We start from the raw sequence: 22,458 nt of genomic DNA, 5'->3' as shown, positions 1-22,458 counted from the left end.
CACACAAAGCAGACATTTGCATAATGACTGTGGCTGCACCTGCCCTTAGCGCTGCTCGAGTGCTTCAGATTGTGCTTTAAAGCCGACAAACCCACTGAGATTATACGCAGTGATCCAAAAATACTCACACACACACAAACTGCAACATCTGAGCTTATCCAAGCAAAGAAAAGCCAGACTTTGACAGCTACTAACAACAGCACATATTGCTCGAATGTTCACTTTTGTTTCCCTCTCGACTGACACACACATCTATGAAAATTTGATTTTATATATTTTGAACCACTTGATTCGTCCTGTAATCTTTCTTTTGAACAAACTGCTGCGTTTCAAGAAGACTGAATAACAGCACCACATAACCACAGAGAGACGCCCAGACTACATCTAATTACAGGTGACTTGGGGGCATAATCAGTGCTAATGGGAAAGGCTTAATTGATAGAGAGCGAGACAGGCAGTACAAAGGAAGGTGAGCCATTTTCAAATGTGAATTATGTACATGCAAAAAAAAAAATCTACAGGAAATCATCAACATTTTACCTCCTTCAACATCAGTTTGTCTTGTTTCTTTAAACACGTTCTCTCATGGGTATTTTAGGTCACATTAAACGCTTAATTAATGGTTGTAAAGTCGCTGGTTGTTATTTGAAACTCCTTTTCTTTTGCATGAACGCCCCCGTGGCTGTACAACCAAAAAAACAGAGTTAACTGAGCCGTCTGATAACCAGATATCTTAATATTAAAATTAATCCAGGATCACTAATGTTTGATGCAAAGAGAGCCAGACTGAGGCTGCATTCATACTGCAGGTCTTCATGCACAATTCTGATTTGGGGCGGGCTCATATCTGATTTTGTTTGGGGTCACAGTTCAAATCCATTTTAGAATGTGACCCAGGTAAGATTCTTTCACGTCACATCCGCTGACATTTGTTTCCGTAAAACACGGATGGCTGTCGGGCACTGGGACAGTGGCGTCTCCATCAGGGCAAAACGAACAAGAGCGAAATTTCTCTCTAAATATTTTCAAACACACTTCGGTTGCGGTGTGAGCCTTCTAGTTTTGATTGGATAGAGGCATCTCCACACATAGTTAAATCTGCCATCCTGCCGTCTCTCCACTGCTGCGTGTCGTCCTCGATGGTTTAGAATCACTCCTGGAAATGTGCATATTACCATGGCAACAGGGACTAATTCCGATTTGAGTGTTCAAACACAAGTCGCATGCAGGTCGCATGTTTTGGATTCCGATTTAGCACCACATATTCCAGTTGCCCAATTTAAAAAAATGCAACATACTGCAAATTTTTCTGTTCACACTGATTTGAAAAAATCTGATGTGTCCCACAGGGGGGAAAATGGAACTGGGACACTTTTAGCTGCAGCATGAATGCAGCCTTGAACCCCTTTCCCACCAAAATTACCGCGCTGACGCAGATTTTTCAGACCCGGTAAGACCCGCTAATAAATGCTGATTGTCTCTTTTCCCATTGCCAGTGGAGTATCCTCATTTTGGTCTCTTTTCTGCTGCGTCAGCGCCAGAGACAGGGTTAGTAAACAGAGAAGATGTTACGGCGGTTAGGTCTTTATTGAATCTATTACTCATTCAGACTATTTATCAAACTCAGCGCAGACAAATTTGGAGTGAAGTTCGATCGCTGCTAGGACGGAGACGGGCAGAATTTGGAGCTGAGATGATGAGGAGTCGCAGAAGTTACAGACGGAGCATAGCATCGCGCCGGAGAGGGGGCGGAGATTAGCGTTTTTGTGTTCCCATCAATGCCGATCGGAGGCGAGGCGATAATTACCCGGTCTACTGCTGAGTCATTTGACCCGGGTCTGAATGCAGATTGTAACCTTTCCCATTAAGCAAAAAAGCCGGGTGTTAGCAGGTTTTCTGACCAGTGGGGAAGGGGCTTAAGGGGACTATATTTTCAGTTCTAATAAATTAAGAATAGATTGTGACCTAGTTAACATACCTACTGACAAAACCAAACTAGTAAGTCATGATTAAATCAGCAGCAAAACTCATAAATGGCATGGCATTTGCCCCCGCAAAATATGAAAACAGAACCCCATGACATACTAAAAATAAAGCACTTGAAAAAGATCTAAACAGGAAGTCTTCACAAGTATAGTAATGTGGGTCCATGTGGGTATGTTTGTGTGTAATGAAGAAGGGTCCAGGGATCAGCTGTGCCTCCTCCTCCTCCTCAGTTGTTAACTACGGGTGTGTCGTTCTCTCTCTGGTGCTTTGGGGGGCCTCAGCAGTCTGGCTGGTGGCCAAAAATAGCCCCCTCAGCTGGCACACTGGCCCAATTTACGACCCCTTCACATTCAGAGGAGGGCAGCCCTGCCCTGAGCTCTGTCGGCTCATTTCCCACAGAGAACACAACACTGTGAAAACACTGAAATCCCACCAGCAGCGTCACAAAGAGAGTCCCACTTGAATTTCTGCTAAATGTCACAGCAGACAGAAGAACATCATAACTGTGTGTTAACATTTCCTCTGCCATCAGCGCCGATGTTCCCGGCCTGATTTCACTCCTGGAGATAAAAGGAATGCTGTCCCCTTTTCAAGTGTAATAAGACGAGGCTAAAGTGGCCCCAAAAACCAAAGCCTGAGATGCTTTCAACTGAGAGCCAACTCCCAGTAGCTTTAGCCAGAGGTTTATCGGACGGCAGCCCGCAAAAAGACCACAGAAGTAAAAATAAATGGACTCACTTTTCACCAGTGACTTCTGCAAGCAGCTCCCAGCGAGGGCCGCATGAGTCGCTAACATAGCACATCAAAGAGGTGTGGTGCCTCTCACACAAACACACACAGAGGTGAATTTCACAACGTTCTGCCAAAACAAACTTGGAAGGTCACTCACCATCTGAGAGCGGCTCTTGGGGCAGCCATTGATGTCGTCAATCTTCTCATTGGCTGAAGAGAGACAGAAAGAGGAGGCAGAGACAGAGAGAGAGAAGAAGAGAGGAATCTTTTAGGTGTGTTTGGTTGGTGTAGTCCTCTCTGTTATTTCCAGTGGGCATCCCTGTGTGTGTGTGTGTGTGTGTCAGCAGACAGTTTCCGTCTGAGTGAGGAGAGCAGAGGTGTTCACGCCGGTGACTGCGCCCCTCCTTCTCTCCCCTCCCACTGAGACATGAAACACTATCTGGTCACAGCAAATGGGAACGGGGCCGCTGGGGGCCCGACAGAGGTGTGTGCTCTGCTGTTCCTTTTAAAAATGGGCGTGTGTGTTTATCTGTGTGTGTGTGTGTGTGTGTGTGTGTGTGTGCTGTCAAGGATTCCTCCCGTCTATTAGAGGCCCAGCCCACAGCAGCTGAGACACGGCGTCAGCTCACAGCTGACAACTGTGCCAACAGCACGGCCTCCTGCACCGGGAGGCACGGTGGGGCCCACAGTGCAGCTCCACATCAGGCCCTCATTCTGCACCACCAACTCTGCAAGAAAATGCTCCTCTTCCTATCCAGTAAATGTATTAAGCTCACGTACCTTTTAATAAACACAAATCTAACTGTAGAAACTAACTGAACTTTCTCACATAACCAGGCAAGGATTGCAAAACCTTTTGGATTGTGACCCCTTAAAAAAAAGCTGTGATGACCTTTGACCTCTCACCACAAGTTTCTATAATGTTATGTTATTCTATTTTCACTGAGTTGGCTTTCACTTTATAATTTAGATGCAGTGATGCGTCCACTTTGTTTACCTCTAAATAACTTTTGACTTTAATCAGATAAACAAGATGTCCCCGTCTATTTACTGGGATAAAACGATAAACTGTGGTGAGATTAAAGAGCTTTTAATGATCCCCGCCAAATGTGTTTAAAAAAACCCATCCCCATGATGGGTTAATAAGCGAGTATACAAATGTGTAAACAGATTTAAATGATACTTTAACACTGCTACTGTAAACTCTGGTTTGTGTGCTTCCTGAAAATTGCACACTGTGGTCACACTCAGAAGAGACTGTAATTTTGAGTCACAGATTTTAACTCCAAACCAAAGAAGTGTTTCCAAATGTAAAAAAAGTCAGTCAGACTTTAAGGGCGTCTTTCAGAGGAGAAATTATACAAATGACTCTGCAAAACTTTAAGAGAGTTCATAATAATTTTACAGATGACCTTGATGTGATGGTTTCTCCTCCACCACTACCCCGACTGTGTTTGTGAGTAGGTCAAATAGCTAAACAGGTGCCACATCCGGTCCCAGTATGGCTGCTCTGACACCAGCAGCCTGCTCCAGTTTCACCAGCGGCTGTGTGGGGTGTGAAGTTTTCCCAGCGGACAGGAGGCAGCGGGCGGTAAGTCGAGGCAGAACAGGTGAAAGGATGGTCGGGTTAGGGTTGTTTTATTCTGAGAGCGGAGCGGCGGCGTTCAGCTGTCAGAGTGGAGATATTGTATATAAACCTGATATTGTGAGGGGGCCAATGGATGGGGGGGGTTCAGACACCTTTTTAAAGGGAGCTCAGAGTTTAACTTTCTGAGCCCCCAAAAGAGTCTCTTCTCAGACGGAAGACCTCTCTGATGGTCCATGAAAAATCTGGTTAATTATTTGTGCAGTATGAAACTTCACTGACTGGTTGAACACAAAAGACTGATTTTAATATGTTTTTATATCAAAGTAAAAAAGTTGATGTTCCTGGTGTTTAAAATCTCACTCGCCCCCTTCACACGGCCAGATCAAGGCGGGATTATTGCACCTCTGTTACGTTCCGTCGTCTATCTAAAATGCACGGAGGCTGAATAGCGGGGTGAAGTGGTTCTGCCTCTGTGCCGGCATCTGAGGTATCAGAATCAGAAACGCTATTTTATATAACAGAGGCAAAACGGCTTTGCTTCTGCAAACCGAACATAAAACACACCGGGGCGGCTTTTCGCCGGCGTTGCAGTGACAAAGGCGGCATGACGGCGGAGCTTTGTTACGGCGCTGTAGCGGAACCGCAGTGTTTAAAAGGGCTACTGTCTACATCTTTACGCCTCCATTCAACCATCCGAATATCAGAGAGTAAACTAAGAATAACGAGATGTTTGTGTTGTTTTCTCTTTGTGAAAAAATGCTACTCAAGGTGTCACTTTTTAATTAATTCACTGTGTAAAAATCCCCGTTTAATCAAAATAGATGTTCAAGTTTTATTTAGCCATAAATGTATTGTGCTAACTGTCTCCTATATGAGACAAAAAGAGTAGTTTTATAAAACGTTAGAGTGTGAAAGTTTCTAGAAAACATGAATAAACATTGATGATTTATCCTGCAACTCTGCATCCAATTAGAAACCTTTCTTTACTTTCTATGTAATGCACAGGACCAACTCCAAGCTAGCACTTGTGTCATTCATCAGTCATGTGTTTGACTGTACTCAGATTAGAATCCATTGGCTACTTTGGACACTAATCAAAATCTTAGCTTCCTCCTTTAAAAAGGAAACTTGTAAATCTTCTAGCAGTTTCATGGGGACCAAACAGAAATACACATAATACTACATAACTTCCTGATTAAGGTTCCTGGGGGTATTTCAGGAGATAGCTCTCTGTGTTCCACTACAACAAGCTCAGTTACGCTTCCAGGTGTGCAGGTCTGACTGATGGTGACATTGTAGTTGAATACAGCCTTGAGATAATCATAAAAACCTACATAGAAGGAAGAGGAGCTAGTATGGAAGGTCATGGCGTAAGAGGAAGAGGCCCTGAAAGCATGTGATAATACACGTCACATATAGAGTGTATAAAAAGCCATATGATGCCTGTGAGTATGATCTAACTCATAGTGTATAGAGGAATCACATGCTGCAGCTACTGCATGAGAACAGTGGGCCTGTTCACCGTGCAGGGTGAGGCCGCACGCAGCTTACAGTAGGAAGCGTTAAATCTGGGTCAGAGACACGAGGAAGAGCTGGGAGCAGAGAGTCAGTGACGTGCTGAGTCACCGGTCAGCTGGTGTCGGCCTGCTTCAGCCCCCAGGCTGTCTGCAGGAGAAATGACAGGCTGAGGACGGCCAGACCAAATGACAAGACTGATGATGATACAGAGGAGCGTGGGGGTCAGGAACAGCGGCCCATTCATACAGTCTGGACAGGGTTGGATATCTGTTATCATTGTAGGTTTTAACTTCTGTGTAGGAACCGCAGACGTTCCTGTTTTATTTGGGACATGAGACACTTTGATTGGTTTCAAGAAAAGTAGTTTTTCTGTAACAAACACAGCCGTACAACAATAAGAGATGGACTTTGGTTTGGTGTGTGGTAGATGACACCTTACATGATATTAAAGAAATGTGTTCTTGGAGGGAAGCAGCATGTGGACACTGTTGGATCGACGTTCAAACATTTAGGTTTGAAAGACGGGGAGAGGACATTTGGCAATGGTACGACGGACATCTTGTTAGTTTAACATGTCATGTTAATACTGTTATTTATGTACTTCTATTTTTATTGTCTATTCTGTATACTCTTGTTTGTATATTGTTTTGTTGTTTTTCTTACATATTTTATCTTTATGTATCTTTTACTCTTTTGCCTGGTGTTGTTTGGTCCTGTATTTGTGTTGAAAACTTAAAATTCAATAAACTTTAAGTCATAAAAATAAAGAAATGGGTTCTTTCATCACTGAAACAGTGCCGTCTGATATTTCATTAACTTTTTTTCTACACACAGCAGCAGCTAATAGATCCATCTTGTTAGCAGTTAAATTTAGGGATCGTTATTTTGTTGTTGCTTTTAACCAATCACAATATTTACAACCATTTTTTTCCCCGTTTCTTGTTTTCTTTGTGTCTGTTTTTGTTTGTGATGTTTGATGGCCATGCCTGTCCCTATTTTGTAAGAAACATTTATAATTTATTTAATTATCTTGCCTAAATCGACAAGAACTCACTGGCAGGAGAGACTGTATCTTAAAAGGACCCTTTCTAGTTTAATAGAATTAAGTTTAAATCTCATCTTACACCAAATCCCTTTAACTTTGTCTTTGTTTAAATGAGACAAGAGAGTTTTCGGGAGGAAAATGCGTCATTTTGTTTTAAAATCCACAAACCTGCATACAGCCCTTAAAACTGATTTTCCTTTCTGCACTAGTGTTCGACCCAGATTACATCAGCACCCTATGGAGGAAATCTATTCAAGTGTGCAGACGTGTGTAAGCTCTCCTGCATGATTCAAACTGACACCAGTACATCAGATGATTTTCTGTAACATCAGCACTTTCATGCAAAATGAAGCTTGTAATGTGTTCAATCTTCCCATGCAACTTTTTGTGTGGTAGGAAGTAACTCATGACATTTTTTTCCAACTTTCTTTTTGCACATACTGGAATAAAAAGTGTGTTTTCCTTACCTACGACCTGAATGATCTCAGCCAGCAGCACTCCGTCGGTGACGTCTGTTTGCAGGTCCTTGATCAGACGCTTGTGTCCTGACTTGGCAAGGTAGTGGTTGGCCCAGTCCGTGTAGATCTGCGGTCAGACACAAACACACCCACGCCGTTCAGTTATGAGCCAACAAAAATAAAATCCGGTCCAAAAACAGGGGCAACCCCGCCGGGTCGTCCACGTGTTTCAAACTCCATAAACACTTGAAAACTACAAAAGGTATAAATGGTTGAAGCAAATTTACGACTCTAATAAAATAACAACATGGTTGAATGGGAGCAGAGTAGCCCTCTTTCTTTTGTTGGGGCTCCGATCTGGCATATATCCGCGTGGTATTCAAATTGGGGCCATTGTGCTCAGCCAGGGCATTCATCTCAGAGCGCACGGCGGCTGTTTTCAATGGGCCATGCTGACATCACTCTCTGGGGACAGAAAAGACCCTTCACTGCCTGGGGGGAGGAGGGGAAAGGGGCAGAGCATGCATCTGAATAATCTGAATAGCTTCCTTCATAATTAGTCGCCAAACTCTTTCTCTTTTGCTCCCTCTCTCGCTCACATCAAGAGGAGTACGTTTCTATTTCTGGTGAGATAAAAAAAAAAGGCACAAAAGATGAAGAGTTCCTAATAAAGGAGTTATTTTTGAGAAACGGATACATCAGGAGTCCACTGTCTTGTTTTGCATCATCGCTGGGCTTGTCTGTTAAACAAGTGGAACTTCAGAGCAGCTTTTCCCACCACGGGGGAGCTGAAACATGTGCTAAACATCTCGGCTAAAAAAAGACACCAAACCCTCTACGCTCCACTCTTGCTTCTCACAAGAAATGGGGATGCAGTTATGGTGAAAAAGACAACAAAGAAGCGACAAACAGGAAGTTTGAGTAACCGGGTTACTGTCTGCTTTCTGTTTTAATCAGATGTCTTCAGTGTTATGTAATGAGAAACCTGTTTCCAACGGTACGTTCTCCTGAGGAAGCTGATATCTTGGCTGTATACATGTGCTAAAATGTTGCCGGCTTGTATGCGCATGTCGGGGAACAGGAGGTATAAAATATCATTACATTATTGTGAGGTTATACTTTCTGAAACTGAAAATGTTAAATCCTTTGGTGCATAAAAAGTAGTGCCGAAATGCAGACCCGACTTCTCTAACTGCAAAAAAACGTAACATTTTCACTCAGACTTTATACACATGGATGTGATGACAGTTTTTCTCTTGCACAATCTTTGCTTACATAATCGCAATTACTTGATCCAATGATCGTGATATGTTCCGCCAATATCTTGCCAATTCACAGCCCCTGGGGAAAGAATCACTGACAGCAGTGTTGCAGGATAAAACAGATACTTATGACTGAAAGCGATGCATCCTTATATTCAGAATAAGGCAGAGTAAAACTGAATACAATCTCAGAACCCATCGGCTATGATATAGCCTCTGGTAGTGATGGTGAATTTTGCGGGCATTTCGGTTAAGCTATCTTCCTGGACTTCCTTCTCCGTGCACTGCATCGTTTACAGTCCAGTTAGCAGCCTGAGAAGCGACCGTGTGTTCAGATCAAAAGTGAAGTGAATTTCGCCCCCTCCAGATACGTCAGCAAAATAAACGCTGTCATTTCTTGGTTCGTTCCATCCCCCAGAGGAGCGACCGTTCATCTGTTTGTGCTGAGTCTCAGTTTCACTGTAAACAGTAAGTTACACAGAGGCTGCCCTCCGGCTTACTTCAGCGGGATGAAGCCGAAAAAGAAACAGATTCTTGTGATCGACTTTAATTAACGGCTCTTCAGTTTGCTGGAATAACAACATCATGATGCAGATTAGGAACAACATGAAGCTTTGTCAGGTCTGTCCTCAAGAGGAGAAGAAAACTACTTTAACATGAGACGTTTGTTGAACGGAGGTCGGATCAATCGTTTCTGATGCATTAAAGGAAGTCGGGAAATCTAAGCGCTGAACGGCTTTCGTGACACAGCATCAAGGGCATTTATCTCAAGTTAAATTGGATCTAGAACAGATTGTTAGCTGAACTTGCCGCAGATGTCGGTTTATGGAGATTAATAAGAAGCTAAATTGTCAGATGACGCTGATGGGAGCTGGGATGTCATTCCGCCTGCTTTTGCACTTCCTGTACTAAAAATCCACTTCCTGCCTGCATATACTACATTTCTAGAATCGGTAAATATAGATTAGCCTGAATACAACTCTATCACAACTGCGCATTATGTAAAAAATTGCACTGTAAGAAGAAACGACAGTACAATCGCTAAGCTTCAAATAAGTAAGCCATGGCTCCAAAGAAAGCTTAAGGGTTGAATTTTGTAGTAACCTGTAGTTCTCAGATTGCCATTATACTTTGTATAAATGTGTAACCCTATCTCTCCCAGTAACCTGGTGTCTCAGGTGCATGTAAACTTTCTCAAGAACCCACGCTTTCCTCTCAGTACAGTGTAACACAAGCACATTCATAAGTGCCAGATGAGTTCACAGCATTGTTGTGGTCAAACCTTGGACACACAACATGCAGGTCGGGGTGTGTGACACAGCTATGGCCCTTGTTTCTTTGTGTTTGCACTGTAAACAGACCTGCAGCTTTTCCGCCACGCTACTCATCGGATGAATCACAGCTCTCACGGCGGCTTACAACAGGTGTGAGAACTTCAAAGGCACACACAAACACACACACACAGGCTGATACACACACTCATCTTCACGCACAAGCTCGAAAGCAAGAGGTTTATGAGAGTACGCGACCACACATTAAACACAAAGAGCCTCTGAGTGACGTGTAAATCACACAGGCTGCATACCCAAACACAAATGCACAGGTATAAAATGCTCTTGAGTGACACGCGGAGGTAAGAAAGCCTGCGAGCAGCAGGATTAGACTCCATCCTTTCATTCACACTCTCAGCCGGTCATGGAGAAAAGGAAGTGCAACGGTAAGGAGCTTTTGTGTGTGTGTAAGCTCTCTTTGAAGTAGTTTCGGGCAGGTAAATTGAGGGTAATTAAAACCCAGGTGAAATGGGTAGCTGTCAGTCACAGAGCTGGAAACCACAGAGGGGGTCAAACAGCCTGAGGGGAAGCAGGGGAGGGCACGGGGAGGCTGGGAGAGGAGAGGAAAGGGGAAGTGGGCAAGTCACAACAGGTTGCTTTTAAGTTGAAAATGAAACTCTTTCAAAACACGTTGTGAGTCTCTGATGTCCTCCTCTGAGCCAAGATATCTTATTCTGACTACATATCTCCCAGGGGTGACACATGTTAGTGCTGTTCCTGGAAAAGAAGTGTTAAATGGACGTGGGAACTTCACAAAAGGTACAAATATAAATATTAAAGGGATAGTTCGGTAAGTAAATGTACTACATAGAGTGGATGCCGGTCAGCACGGCCCCGGTGAGTGTCGGCACGGAAGATACAGATAGGGTCAATTTCTCCCATTTTTTATCCACTTATAAGGACGTCCCACCTAAAAATCAATAGTGGTGAAGATTGTACGCTATATTTGAATAATTCACCACGTTTCACTTTTCAGGAAGAACGCTTCCTTATTTGGCACTACTTTGTGTGGACCGCAACACATACATGTTACTACGCCTGCAGCGTACGGTGTCGGATCAGCTGTGTCAGCGTACAGTTTTTCAGAGACAACAAACTAAAGGAAACACAATATTATGGGGCATGCGGGGCCGTGCTGACCGGCACTGTATGTAGCACACTTACTATTAATAAGTATCTCATACAACCCCACTTCAAACAAACCGAACTATCCCTTTAAATATAATGTAATAATAATATTTAACAGTCACGTCTCACTTCTATCAGCAAACCTCATTTCAAGCAGCAGCAGTTACATGTAGCCAAGAGCCCGACCCAGGACAGACTGTTAGCGGTGAAGGGTAGCGACTAGCTAGCTTAGTTTGCGACCCCTAGTTAGAGGCCAGATATTTTTGTTGCTGGACACCAACACAAAGATAAAAGGAGAGTATTTGATTTAAATTAAGTTAAAGCAATATATAACTTTCATATGAATGTTTGTGTTGCTCTGTGTCTACTTGATTTATAAATAAGCAATTGTTAGCTAGCTAAAACATTAGCCATAGCAACTTTAAAAGGCTTAATCTGCCATGGTGTGAAATTTTTCTGTCTCCTAGTGGCCAAAAACATCATGCCCAGCCATCCTTACAAACTACCATGTTTGTCTGGACTACAATTTAAAGTTATAAAAATAGAACATTCGCATTTTCTTACAGAACTTATATTTGAACGAATGCTTTGTTGACTTGAGTGGGGCAAAAAAAAAGTGTCTAATATGTGCAAGAAGTGATCATAAGGAATTAATAACTTGAAATCATTAATAATGGAACCATCCACTGCAAAGCGTCCAATTAAAGACCATCCTAATATTGAAACACACACGAAAACACCAATGTGAATCATGTGTGTTTAACCACATCTGTATTGTAGCTTCTCTGATCTGAAAACTGCTCTAAAGATCACAGAGAGGGAGAATGAGGAGGTGGGGGCTGATGAGAAGCAGACATCTGATCTGAGGGGCGTTTTAATAAGCTGCATGGTTACTGAAGAGGAGTATTGACTCCATATTGTCTCAATGTCTATCAGACAGAAATGAGGTTCCACCGACTCCAGCTACATGAAAGGAAACCACTCTGCATACTGAACAGAAAATTTAATCAAACTTCCCAGAGACGTGAACGACCGATGAATTGATATTGTCGTTATATCACAAATTAAATTCATTGAATGTTTAAGAGGGCGACGTTCAGGCTAAGTGCTCGGCTATATTACCTCGCAGGCTGAATGTAAAGGAAGAGGGAGGTAGGTTGGCTTTTATTGCATGAAATGAAATGTGTCCGCAGCATCGAATATCAAAACCTGTCAAGTATCATATGTGAAAGAATGATCTTTACTCGCTCTGTGATCAGATCTGTTTTGATCTAAATCAGGAATCATTGCTAAGTTTAGACTGTCTCGTGTAAAGACATTAAAACAACTCCTGCAAGGGCTCAGAGTTTGTCTGAATTTGCTAAATGGACGAGGGCTTAACATGTTCAGATTACGTACCTTAAAGTTAGCAAATAAGTTTATATCATGGACATCTTTTTGATTCATTTATACTCTTTGATTTAAGTTTTCTGCAGTCTTAAGCCTGGTCTGTCTTACAGTCAGCCCTGTGCATTCTGGGATCTCTCTGAGCCACTGAACCTTTAATAGTGCAGAACAGAACAAAAATAAACCCTAAACATTAACACCATAAATACAACCATAAACAGTACCCACTCCACTCATATATGTCAACATGATTTACTGAGTGACACATATCAACAAGTCTGATGTCCCATATTTAACAGACACATTTCTAAACTGGGAAAATCCCTCCATTCCCAGAAACTCCCTGTCATCCCGACCCCTTCCATGCGGGACTGAGGGTCTTTTTTAGGAGCTGTAAATTACTGCCAGTGTCAGGGACACTCCAGTGACCAAAGGAAGCAACATGACACTGACTCATTCACACTCTCAGGGCCATGTGGACAATGTCATCTGGGCCTTTGGAATCTGTTGACATCCTGCTTTGGGAATCTGTCACCTTCAAAAACAAAGTCTGGGCCTATAGGCTGCATCTTTTTTGGTCTGAACACGGCGAAAGGTAGTCTGAAAGTGTCTGGACAGCTACACAGTTTCTCTGAACTTCAGGGCATTTGATATATTTATACCAAATAAAAGAATAATGTTAATATTGAATTAGACCAGTGTAGAACCCTTACATAGACACCATAATGTCCAGAAACTAACCTCTTTGGCAATATTGTTTTCCATCTTTCTTTTCTGTTTTTATTTCAAAATCTTTCAATTTTCCAACCTTAAAGTCGATGTGAAATGAAATATCCATTTCTTCGTATTCTTATATCAAAATTCGATCGTTTTTTCTTCCGGTAAAACTAAATTTCACGCGTGTTTACGTAAGTTAGCACCAAACAATTTCAACCAATCAATCTGCAACATTTAGCTGCAGAGCACCAAGAATGCTCGGTCAGTTAGCTAGCTACTGCGCTGTGGAGAACGTCTGTCTACGCCCACTTCTCAACGAGCAAATCAAATCCCTCTAATGATATGTCCCGCCTGCACGTCCTGTTTCACTCGGAAATACGTCACGATACGGAAGCTAGATACTCTCGAAATGCCGTTTCAGCTCGACTTTAAATTGTATAGTTTCTCTTCTTTCTTTTAATAATACTTTAATAATACTTCCATCCATCCATATCTTATCCTGTTCAGAGTCGCGGGAGGCTGAAGCCTATCCCAGCTGTCATTGGGCGAGAGGCGGGGTTACACCCTGGACTGATTCGCAGCCAATCAAAGGGTTGACACGCAGAGACAGACAACATTTCACACTCACACCCACACCTATAGGCAATTTAGAGTGACCGGTGAACCTAACGAGCATGTCTTTGGACTGTGGGAGGAAGCCGGAGTACCTGGAGGGAACCCACGCCTGCACGGGGAGAACATGCAAAAGGCCACCCAAGTCAGAACCGGGATTCGAGCCAGGAAGCTTCTAGCTGTGAGGCGACAGCGCTAACCACTGCACCACCGTGCAACTCTTATTTTTTATTTATTGTCTGGTTGCTTCTGCTTGTTCTTGTTTTACTTACACAGAATGATTTCTAAAAGGCTGTTTATTTTATTTGGAAATTAATGGGCAAAAAAAAACGTAAAGATTAGCCAAAAGTGGCCCATTCCCTCTAACACTGCACACACACTGGGCAATGTAAGTCTATGTAAATTAACATGTTGATATTTAATCCAACTAAAGATCCTGAAACAACCTTGAATCGTCGATTCACCGCCACGCATCGCCTGAAAGCCTGGACCCATTCCCATGCTCCTATAACAAAGTCAAATTAAAGCTTTCAGAGTTGACAGTCACGTCTTCAAAGTCGATGACAAGCAGTGATGAGTCACTCATTCAAACAGCTGCGTCTTCTCCCTCTCACACAGAAACACAGATCGGCCTCTCATCCAGCATCCCCGCTGCCTCTGCTTGCTGAGTCACCGAGCTGCTGTGTGCTGCCTACAGAAAGGCATGACGCATACAGGACACCCCCGCAGCGCTGGGTCAGCCCGGCCAAGGGCAGCCAGGGCATCACACTGAGAGAGTGGCCTTGATTTGAAGGGGACTTTCTGAAGAGAGGAGAGTGAAAAGTGAGTTCCGTGTTTCGGGCTGATGTCTCAGCTGCAGGTGCAGAACTGAAGTTAGCAAAAGTCACGACATCATGACGGAGGCTGATTATAGAGCAGATGTGCTCTCTTGTGGTCGTGTGTGTGTGTTTGTGTGTTCACATTACTGCACTCTTTCATCCCCGTTGTTTGCACTGACGCTGGTTTGTTAAGTGATACACTGCCTTCTAATTAAGCACTGCAGTGATGTCGACATGCACTGTTGCATCATTGCTGCTGGGTGAAAGTTTTAAGCTGCAGAAGCCACCTTCAGTTTAGGGTCCTTTGTAGCAAGTGAAAGTGGAGTTGTGTACTTGGTAGAGTGTGCACAATAAAAGCTGAGTCCTCGGTTCGATTCCAACCCTTGCCTTTTCTTTAAGATGATGTTTCTGGCCTTTTTTACCTTATTCGATAGTCAGAAGAGTGGCAGGAAATATGGGGAAAAAGTGGGGGTGACATGCATCGAAGGGCCGCGAGTCGGAGTCGAACCCGCCTCAGATGCAACAAGGATTTTGCCTCTGTATATGGGGCCCCATTCTTCTGTCTGAGCTAAATGCCTTTTGCTGTGTCATGCCTCCTTTCTTCCTTTCTGCCGTCTTTCTTCAGCTTTTTCTGTCAAATAAAGTTAAATGCAACCTGTTGCTTGACTTTAATTTCTCCTTTTGGACTGCCGTAAATCTTTTTAAATCTATTTTCAAAATATTTGTGAATCCTCCCGCCTCATTAACAGTTCTCTATGTCAAAAAATCACTCAGTAATACATGCACCAACCATAACATTGTGACCGGTCTGCGGCTATACAGCCCCATACGCAACAAACTGCGACACAGTTGTGACACCTTTCTATCAGAACCTGCATTAACCTTTTCAGCAGTTTGAGCGACAGTAGCTCTCCTGTTGGATCGGGCCACACGGGCCAGCCTCCACTCCCCATGCACACCCATGAGCCTGTAGCCGGTTTTTCTTCCTTGGACCACTTTTGGTATGTCCTGACCACTGCAGATCGGGAACACCTCACAAGAGCTGTAGGTTTGGAGATGTTCTGACCCAGTCGTCAAGTCATCACAATTTGGCCCTCATCAAAGTCTCTAACATCCTTACGCTTGCCCATTTTTCCTGCTTCCAACACATCACTTGCTGCCTCACATATCCCACTCAAGGATAACGTAATGTAACGATATAATCAGAGTTATTCAATTGACAGTGGTCGTAATGTTGTGGCTGATCGTTGTAGTAAGACATAGTAAACATATAAGACTCAATCTGCACAAATTAAGTTCCTACTAACTGCAATAAAAGTCAGTAAAACTTTGTCATTCATCCTCAGGCTCCTCCGACTGACCATTTTCTCATCTGATAACCTAAAACTAAAACTGTTTGGTTTAATGAGCCTGTTGGCAGCACACACAGATGCATGGCATGATGGAAAACACTGATGGAGTAATTTGGTTGGAGGGAATAAACTAAATTTAAAAGTGGGACAGAAGCAGCAAAAACTTTCATTTCTTGAAGTCTTGTGAATTCTCTCAACCTGTTGAGGTCCATTTAGTCTCTTTTGAAGTTCATGCGTGAAATCACAAACCAGCAGCCACATTTTTCACGTTTCACATGTCGAAAGTAACACGCGACATCGCAGGTGTGTCCATAAAACACACTCCTCACACACTTTGATGGCAGAGGGCTTTCCAGAAACAATTACGTTGATAACTTCAGGACTATTAGCCTTATTACTTTCAGGGTTCAGTAGGCAACTTTAAAACGGCTGCACTTAACACGCCATTATGGACTAATCTCCCGACATGAGCAGGGACTATAAAGAGAACACAGCAGGACCCGGGCTGCTATAAAGCGATATCTCTCACGAGAAGCTTTCATGGGAACAGCTCTCCTTATAACTCAGGTAATGGTAGTGAAGCGAGCGCTGAGTCCACAGAACACGTGCTACGTTAGCACTGACCGTCGAGCACAGAGATGAAGGCCTCCTCCACTGACCATGTGAGGACATCCACAGGTCTAAGAGGAAAAGACAAAATCCCAACCATACCTGCCTCCGTCCGGGTGCTTCTAAAATAATTCCTGGCAGCTCCTGGAGATCTGGTTCTACCCCTGACGTTTCTATTTCGAGCTGACCCTTCCTCTTAGGTATCTTTCTCTCGTAACTCCCTGCAGTTCAAGTCTGTCGTAGATACGAGCACTTTACCTCCACTTCCAATGGTTTCCTTCATGTTTCCTTCCATTAAAACACATGGCTGCTGTCAGGTTTCAAAATTAACATATAGTTGCAAGGTAACAGGTGCTTAGCCTGAGCAAAAATGCAAATTATGACACCAATAGCCCATAAATCTTCACTTTTAACCCCTCTCTTCTCGCTGACTTCTTACCACTTTGAAGTTTTCGCAGGAGAAGCGGCTGTAGCTCCTGGCCGGCACCCTGAGGCCTCCGTACTCCGCCATGTGAACCCTTCTACTTAATAAAGACAACTAACTGGAGGAAGCAAAAACACTAGCGGTCCTCCGGTGGACCAGGAGCTGAGCGCGCTCCGTCATAAAGGCGAGGAGGAGCGGGTAAATATAGCCACGCGGTTTGATGACTCTCCTGTCCCCCTCACAACTCCGTAACAGCTCTGTGTGTCAGTGTGAGCAGCACACGCTTCACTCCTCTTAACATGTACTTCTCTGTTATCTCTCTCTCTTTGAATCTCCCCTTCAGACTGCTTCATTGTGAAGCCTCAGACACTCTGACACTGCTTTAACCTCTCTCTGCATCTCTCTCTGGGTGTTATTTACTCTGAGTCAGACAACCTGACTCAGTTCTCTGCTCTGTTATTGGGACAGAGACAGACAGGCAACATAAAACACAGAATACTGAACATTTGCTTTGGGGCATCCTAAATACTGCTGACAGATCTTTATAAAAGAAATGAAAAACAATATGCAGACAGCTGATTTATGTTTTCTAACACCAGTTACAGCGTGAGGGACATGATTTCAGCCGAAGTCTGCTCAAAGTTTGAATGTGTAGCTGCTTGCTCTCTGTGTTTTGTGAAGTATCTCTAAAGCTCTAAACTTCTGATCTTCATGGGTTTCTAATGGACCATTTTTCCACCTGACCAGTAAAGTATGCTTTACTTTATTGGTATAACAATATTACTAAACATTATTTATAGAGCACTGATCAAACAAAAGCACAAATAGTACCACAGATCAATATCCAGCTTGGACCAACCGAACTCATGCCCACAAAGTCTGCCCAGAACATGTGTGTCAAGATTAGCTCACATTTAAACGAGCAGTTCCTCCCTGGAAAAAACCACTGTCAGTCAAAGCTGGTGTTCTCTGTAATCGATAGAAGCAATAATATTTGAAATTGGCGCCATAGCTGTGGAGAAAGTTGTACAAGCAGCTCGTGGTTTCACCCATTCTGCATTCCTACAACAACCACCATGCATTGCGCCCCTCCCTCTGAAAGGAACGGCCCAGCGAGAGACGCTGGAGTGAAACACTACCGTTTTCCAGTCAAGGACATTGATCAGAGCGGTACAGAATCGGAAATACAATGAGAATATACCGGTGGATCGTCTAAAAAATCTTCAGGTCTGCAGTCTACATTTCAAACCTGACGATTATGAACGAGACATGACATCGCAGGCGGGCGTCCTAGATTGAGGAAGTGTAGTTTAGCGAGCATGATATCACGCAGTGATTACTGCATGTCCCTGCTGGCAGGCCTTCCTGCATACACATTCAAACCTCTGCAGATGATCCAGAACGCAGCAGAGCGACTGGTCTTCAACCAATCCAGAACAGCACATGTCACTCCACTGCTCATATCCCTCCACTGCTCATATCCCTCCACGGGCTGCCAGTCGCCGCTCGCATCAAATTCAAAACCCTGTTGCTCGCTAACAAAACAGCAACAAAAACAGCTCCTGCCTACCTGAACGCCCTCATCCAGGTCTACACTCCATCCCGCCCACTATGCTCTGAAAGGCCCCATCACAACAGAACCCTAAGTCTCTAACTAGACTCTTCTCCTCAATAGTCCTCCAGTGGTGAAATGAGCTACCCAACTCTATTTGGTCCACAGAGTCCCTTTCGTCTTTAAGAAGAAGCTAAAGACCCAGCTCTTTATGAACACCTCTGACCTTCATGATATTGATGCTATTGATGATACAGATGACGATGATATTGATATAAAACACCAGAATAAAAAAGTTTCTGTTTTTAGCCACAACTCTTTGAAACACAGAAGACCACTGCCAAAGGATCTCAAACTACACCAAAGTTCATACTGGATTAAAAGGTCTAAAATATATTTTGGAACCAGGTGATAAAAAGCATTAAAGATATTTGATAAGATCTTAAAATCAATCTGAAAAGGAACCAATGTAAAGAGCTTCCCCTGTGAACTGACAGCAGAAAGATACCGCTCGGACTATTCATACTGTCGACCAAAGCCACCGGACGATGGTACACGCCCTCAACCAGGCCGTGTCTTGTTACACTAGCTTAACGTGACATGTGGTCATCCAGGCAACCCGACAAAGAGCACAATTTGCCTTACAGTGCTTACAGTCGTCCCATGTGTCTGTAATGGATGTCTCTCCTCGATGTGAGAGCTCCTGATGCTGACTGTCAGAACAGATCAGTGTCTCTCTCCTCTGACACACCTGGTGCTGCACATTACGGTAGGCACCCACACTGACAACCAAAACACAAGGTCACATGGGAGGTCTCAACTTGAATAAGGGTTGTTCCACTTGTATAATCCTGCATTGTGTTATGTCACATTAATGTCAAAGTAGTCTCCAAACAATACACTGACATCAGCCTGTCCTGCTCCATATTCACACACTGACGTAACTTCACACACTGACCACAACAACCCCACACGTCCACTGCAGGCCTCGGAGCAGCTTCAGGACAAACACATTTGTGCTTTGGTGCTAACAAAATAAAGATATGAAAGCAGGAAGCAACCACTCAGAACTCAAAGAAATGGAGCCTTTAGATCATTTGTCCTGCAGAACACCATCTGAATTAATGGTAAACTGTGCTGCGACAAGCCCGTTCACGAGTGAGGGTAATATGGGTCGTGAGATTGACAGACAGGTCGGTGCAGCATCAGCAGTATTGCGGTCTTTGTACCGGACCGTCGTGGTGAAGAGGGAGCTGAGCCTGAAGGCTAAGCTTTTGATTTACCAGTCGATCTACATTCCAACCCTCACCTGTGGTCATGAGCTTTGGGTAGTGACCGAAAGAATGAGATGGCGGATACGAGTGGCCGAAATGAGTTTCCTCCAAAGGGTGTCTGGGCTCAGCCTTAGAGAGAGGGTAAGGAGCTGCGACATCCGGGGGCAGCTTGGAGCAGAGCTGCTAGTCCTAACATTGAAATGAGCCAGTTGAGGTGGTTCGGGCATCTGATTAGGGTGCCACCTGGGCGCCTCCCTGTGGAGGTTTTCTGATCACTCCAACTGGGAAGAGACCCCGAGGTAGACCCCTGAACTCGCTGGAGGGATTATATATCCCACCTGGCCTGGGATTGCCTCGGGATCCCGCAGGAGGAGCTGGAAAATGTTGCTGGGGAGAGGGATGTCTGGGCTAACTTGCTTAGCCTGCTGCCACCACGACCTGACCCCGGATAAGCTGAAGAAAATGGATGGATGGATGGAAATTACACATTTTTAAAGCACAGATGAAGACCTACGGTGTCATTTGCCTCTTATCTCAGAAGTGCACAAATGGCAGGTTATGAAGCTCTTTCTAAAGTAGAAAGTAATAAAATCATTGGTTATCTCATCGGACATGAGAAGCAGGCAACTATCAGTCGTTGTGGTAACTGGAAAGAGTTTGTGCTTTGGGTTTCTTGGTGTAAACAAGTCAGCTAGTTCTTCATGCACCGACCCCTTCTGTGTGAGAATATCTTGGCCTTGATGAGGGATTTATTGGCCATAAAGAATGATGACAAATCATCTAAAGCCTCATTTTTTTCCAGCCATTTTTGATGCTTTTTCACTACCAAAGTTGTAGTTTTCAAGGTGAAGGTTAACCTCTACAACAACCCTCTGGTGTTCAGAGCCGTAGTCGTACACAATCCACAGAGCACACAGTCTTGTTGGCGACCCCTCCTGCTGCTTGACCATGTGGAGTCTCATCGATAAGGACTCGCAACTCTCAGCGCTGCTGTGTCTGAGGGCGACATGTGGCGACACATCCCCTCTGACCCAGCCTGGGCTGCTAACAGATGGCTGGTGGGAGAATGATGGATGGTCTCATGGATCCACTCGCACAACAGTCATAGAGGGAAGCAGGGAGAGGGAGGAGTGGTGCATGGGTGACGCTGAAGATAAGACTCCCACTTATCAACGTTTGTGTACCTTTCTTTTTCACACCTGACATCTAGTCAACCAAACCGAGAATGCAGGAACCCACGCTCAGCTTAAATAAGTCAACACTGGTCAAAGAGAATCCCTCTGCGAGCAGACAGATGGCCTGTGAGAAATCAGTGCCTCTGGTCCATATGATATGACGACACAGGACCTCAGTCTGCTCTGCCAGCTGAGACAAGAAAAGAGAGACAAATGCAGAACTGCCACTCCGATCTTTTGGATAAAATCAGACATATTTAATGACGAAAGGCTTAAGATAAACTTGAAAAAGATTACATGCTAGACAGCGTCTAAAAGTGAAGTTGAAACACCTAAACTGTGACTGTTCATTTAATCTTTTTAAATTAATCACTCAACTGTTTGGACGTGTAATTAATCTCCATATCTGCCATTTTTTCTCGTCATTGTCTCCATGAAACACGTTCTTGTTGTAGTAAAATACAAGGAACTAATATTCAACATCACTGTCTGTGCAGTGACCAGATTCTAGGTCTAAGTCCCACAAGCAGGCAGACACAAGCTAATCTGTGACAGGCAGGTTAACGGAAATTATGACGATAAATCATCGTCAGCGACCTTTTGTCCATGACGAAGATGAGACGTTGACGAGCTAAAAACAGATCGTTGATAATAAAAACTCTGATGACGCGTTTGTTTTGTTTTTGTTAACGAGACGAGACTAAATGTTTCCTCCACTGAGCGTCTAATCTATCTGTTAAAACCCAAGCAGTGCATTCCTGTAACTGGTTGAATTGGTTGAGCAGCGTGTGCAGATCCCCCTGAACCCGACCCAGCCATACAGGTGACAACAACATGACGGCATCCACGCAAAACGGGTCTGGTCGGAAAAAACACAGATGGACACACTTTATTTATTTATCCCACTGTAGTAAGAGGAGACGGAGAGACGCCCTGTGGCTACAAAGGTGGGAGGAATCAGTGGGAGAGTCGAGGCGGGATTATCGAAGGTAAGGAAACCGGATATCACACAAGTAAAGGTGTTTATAGATTTAAACACTTGGTACAACCCGACACCTTGATACCAATTTCTGATACCTGTATTCAGCTAATTGAATCAGTTTAAAGAGAGAAGACTAAAAGTGATCACTAAAATGTGACTAAAACTAATCAGCATTTACGTTACGACTGAAATATCTGCCAAAAGAAACAGTAGTGACAGAATACAAACTTCACATTACTACAACAGTCTGCTGTAAAGACTCTGCACCGTTTTGCCTGCTCTGTTTCTGTCGCACTGCACCAAACACCACCACATTGCTGGAGATGGCACACATTTGCCTTCTCTCCATCCCCGCTGCAGCTGGAACCGCTGCACCACTACCACGGATGTTTTCTGGTCTGCGGGGCCCCTGGCAGCGACTCCCCCCCCTCGGTTCCATGTTGCACTCGCACAGGCCTCTCAAGTGGCTTCTGCCCGCAGAAAGCTGAAACAGGCCACTCTAAATGAGC

General features: G+C 44.0%; 1 protein-coding gene across 1 annotated transcript in view; it reads right to left on the bottom strand.

The window, feature by feature from the left end:
• nav2a (neuron navigator 2a) overlaps positions 1 to 22,458 on the bottom strand; it is a 128,173-nt gene that overhangs the window by 88,010 nt on the left and 17,705 nt on the right. Inside the window, exons 2-3 of the mRNA XM_069667862.1 lie at positions 7,337 to 7,454; positions 2,876 to 2,928 (exon numbers count right to left, since the gene is read on the bottom strand). Coding sequence (XP_069523963.1) covers positions 2,876 to 2,928; positions 7,337 to 7,454 — 171 coding nt within the window. The remainder of the gene's footprint in view (positions 1 to 2,875; positions 2,929 to 7,336; positions 7,455 to 22,458) is intronic.

This window comes from Semicossyphus pulcher, unplaced genomic scaffold (assembly GCF_022749685.1).
Source record: "Semicossyphus pulcher isolate SPU_LCO1_2020_fin unplaced genomic scaffold, fSemPul1.0.p SCAF_1, whole genome shotgun sequence".
Lineage (NCBI taxonomy): Eukaryota > Metazoa > Chordata > Actinopteri > Labriformes > Labridae > Semicossyphus > Semicossyphus pulcher.
The sequence above is the reverse complement of the archived record's forward strand: the minus strand, read 5'-3'. Positions and strand labels throughout refer to the sequence as shown.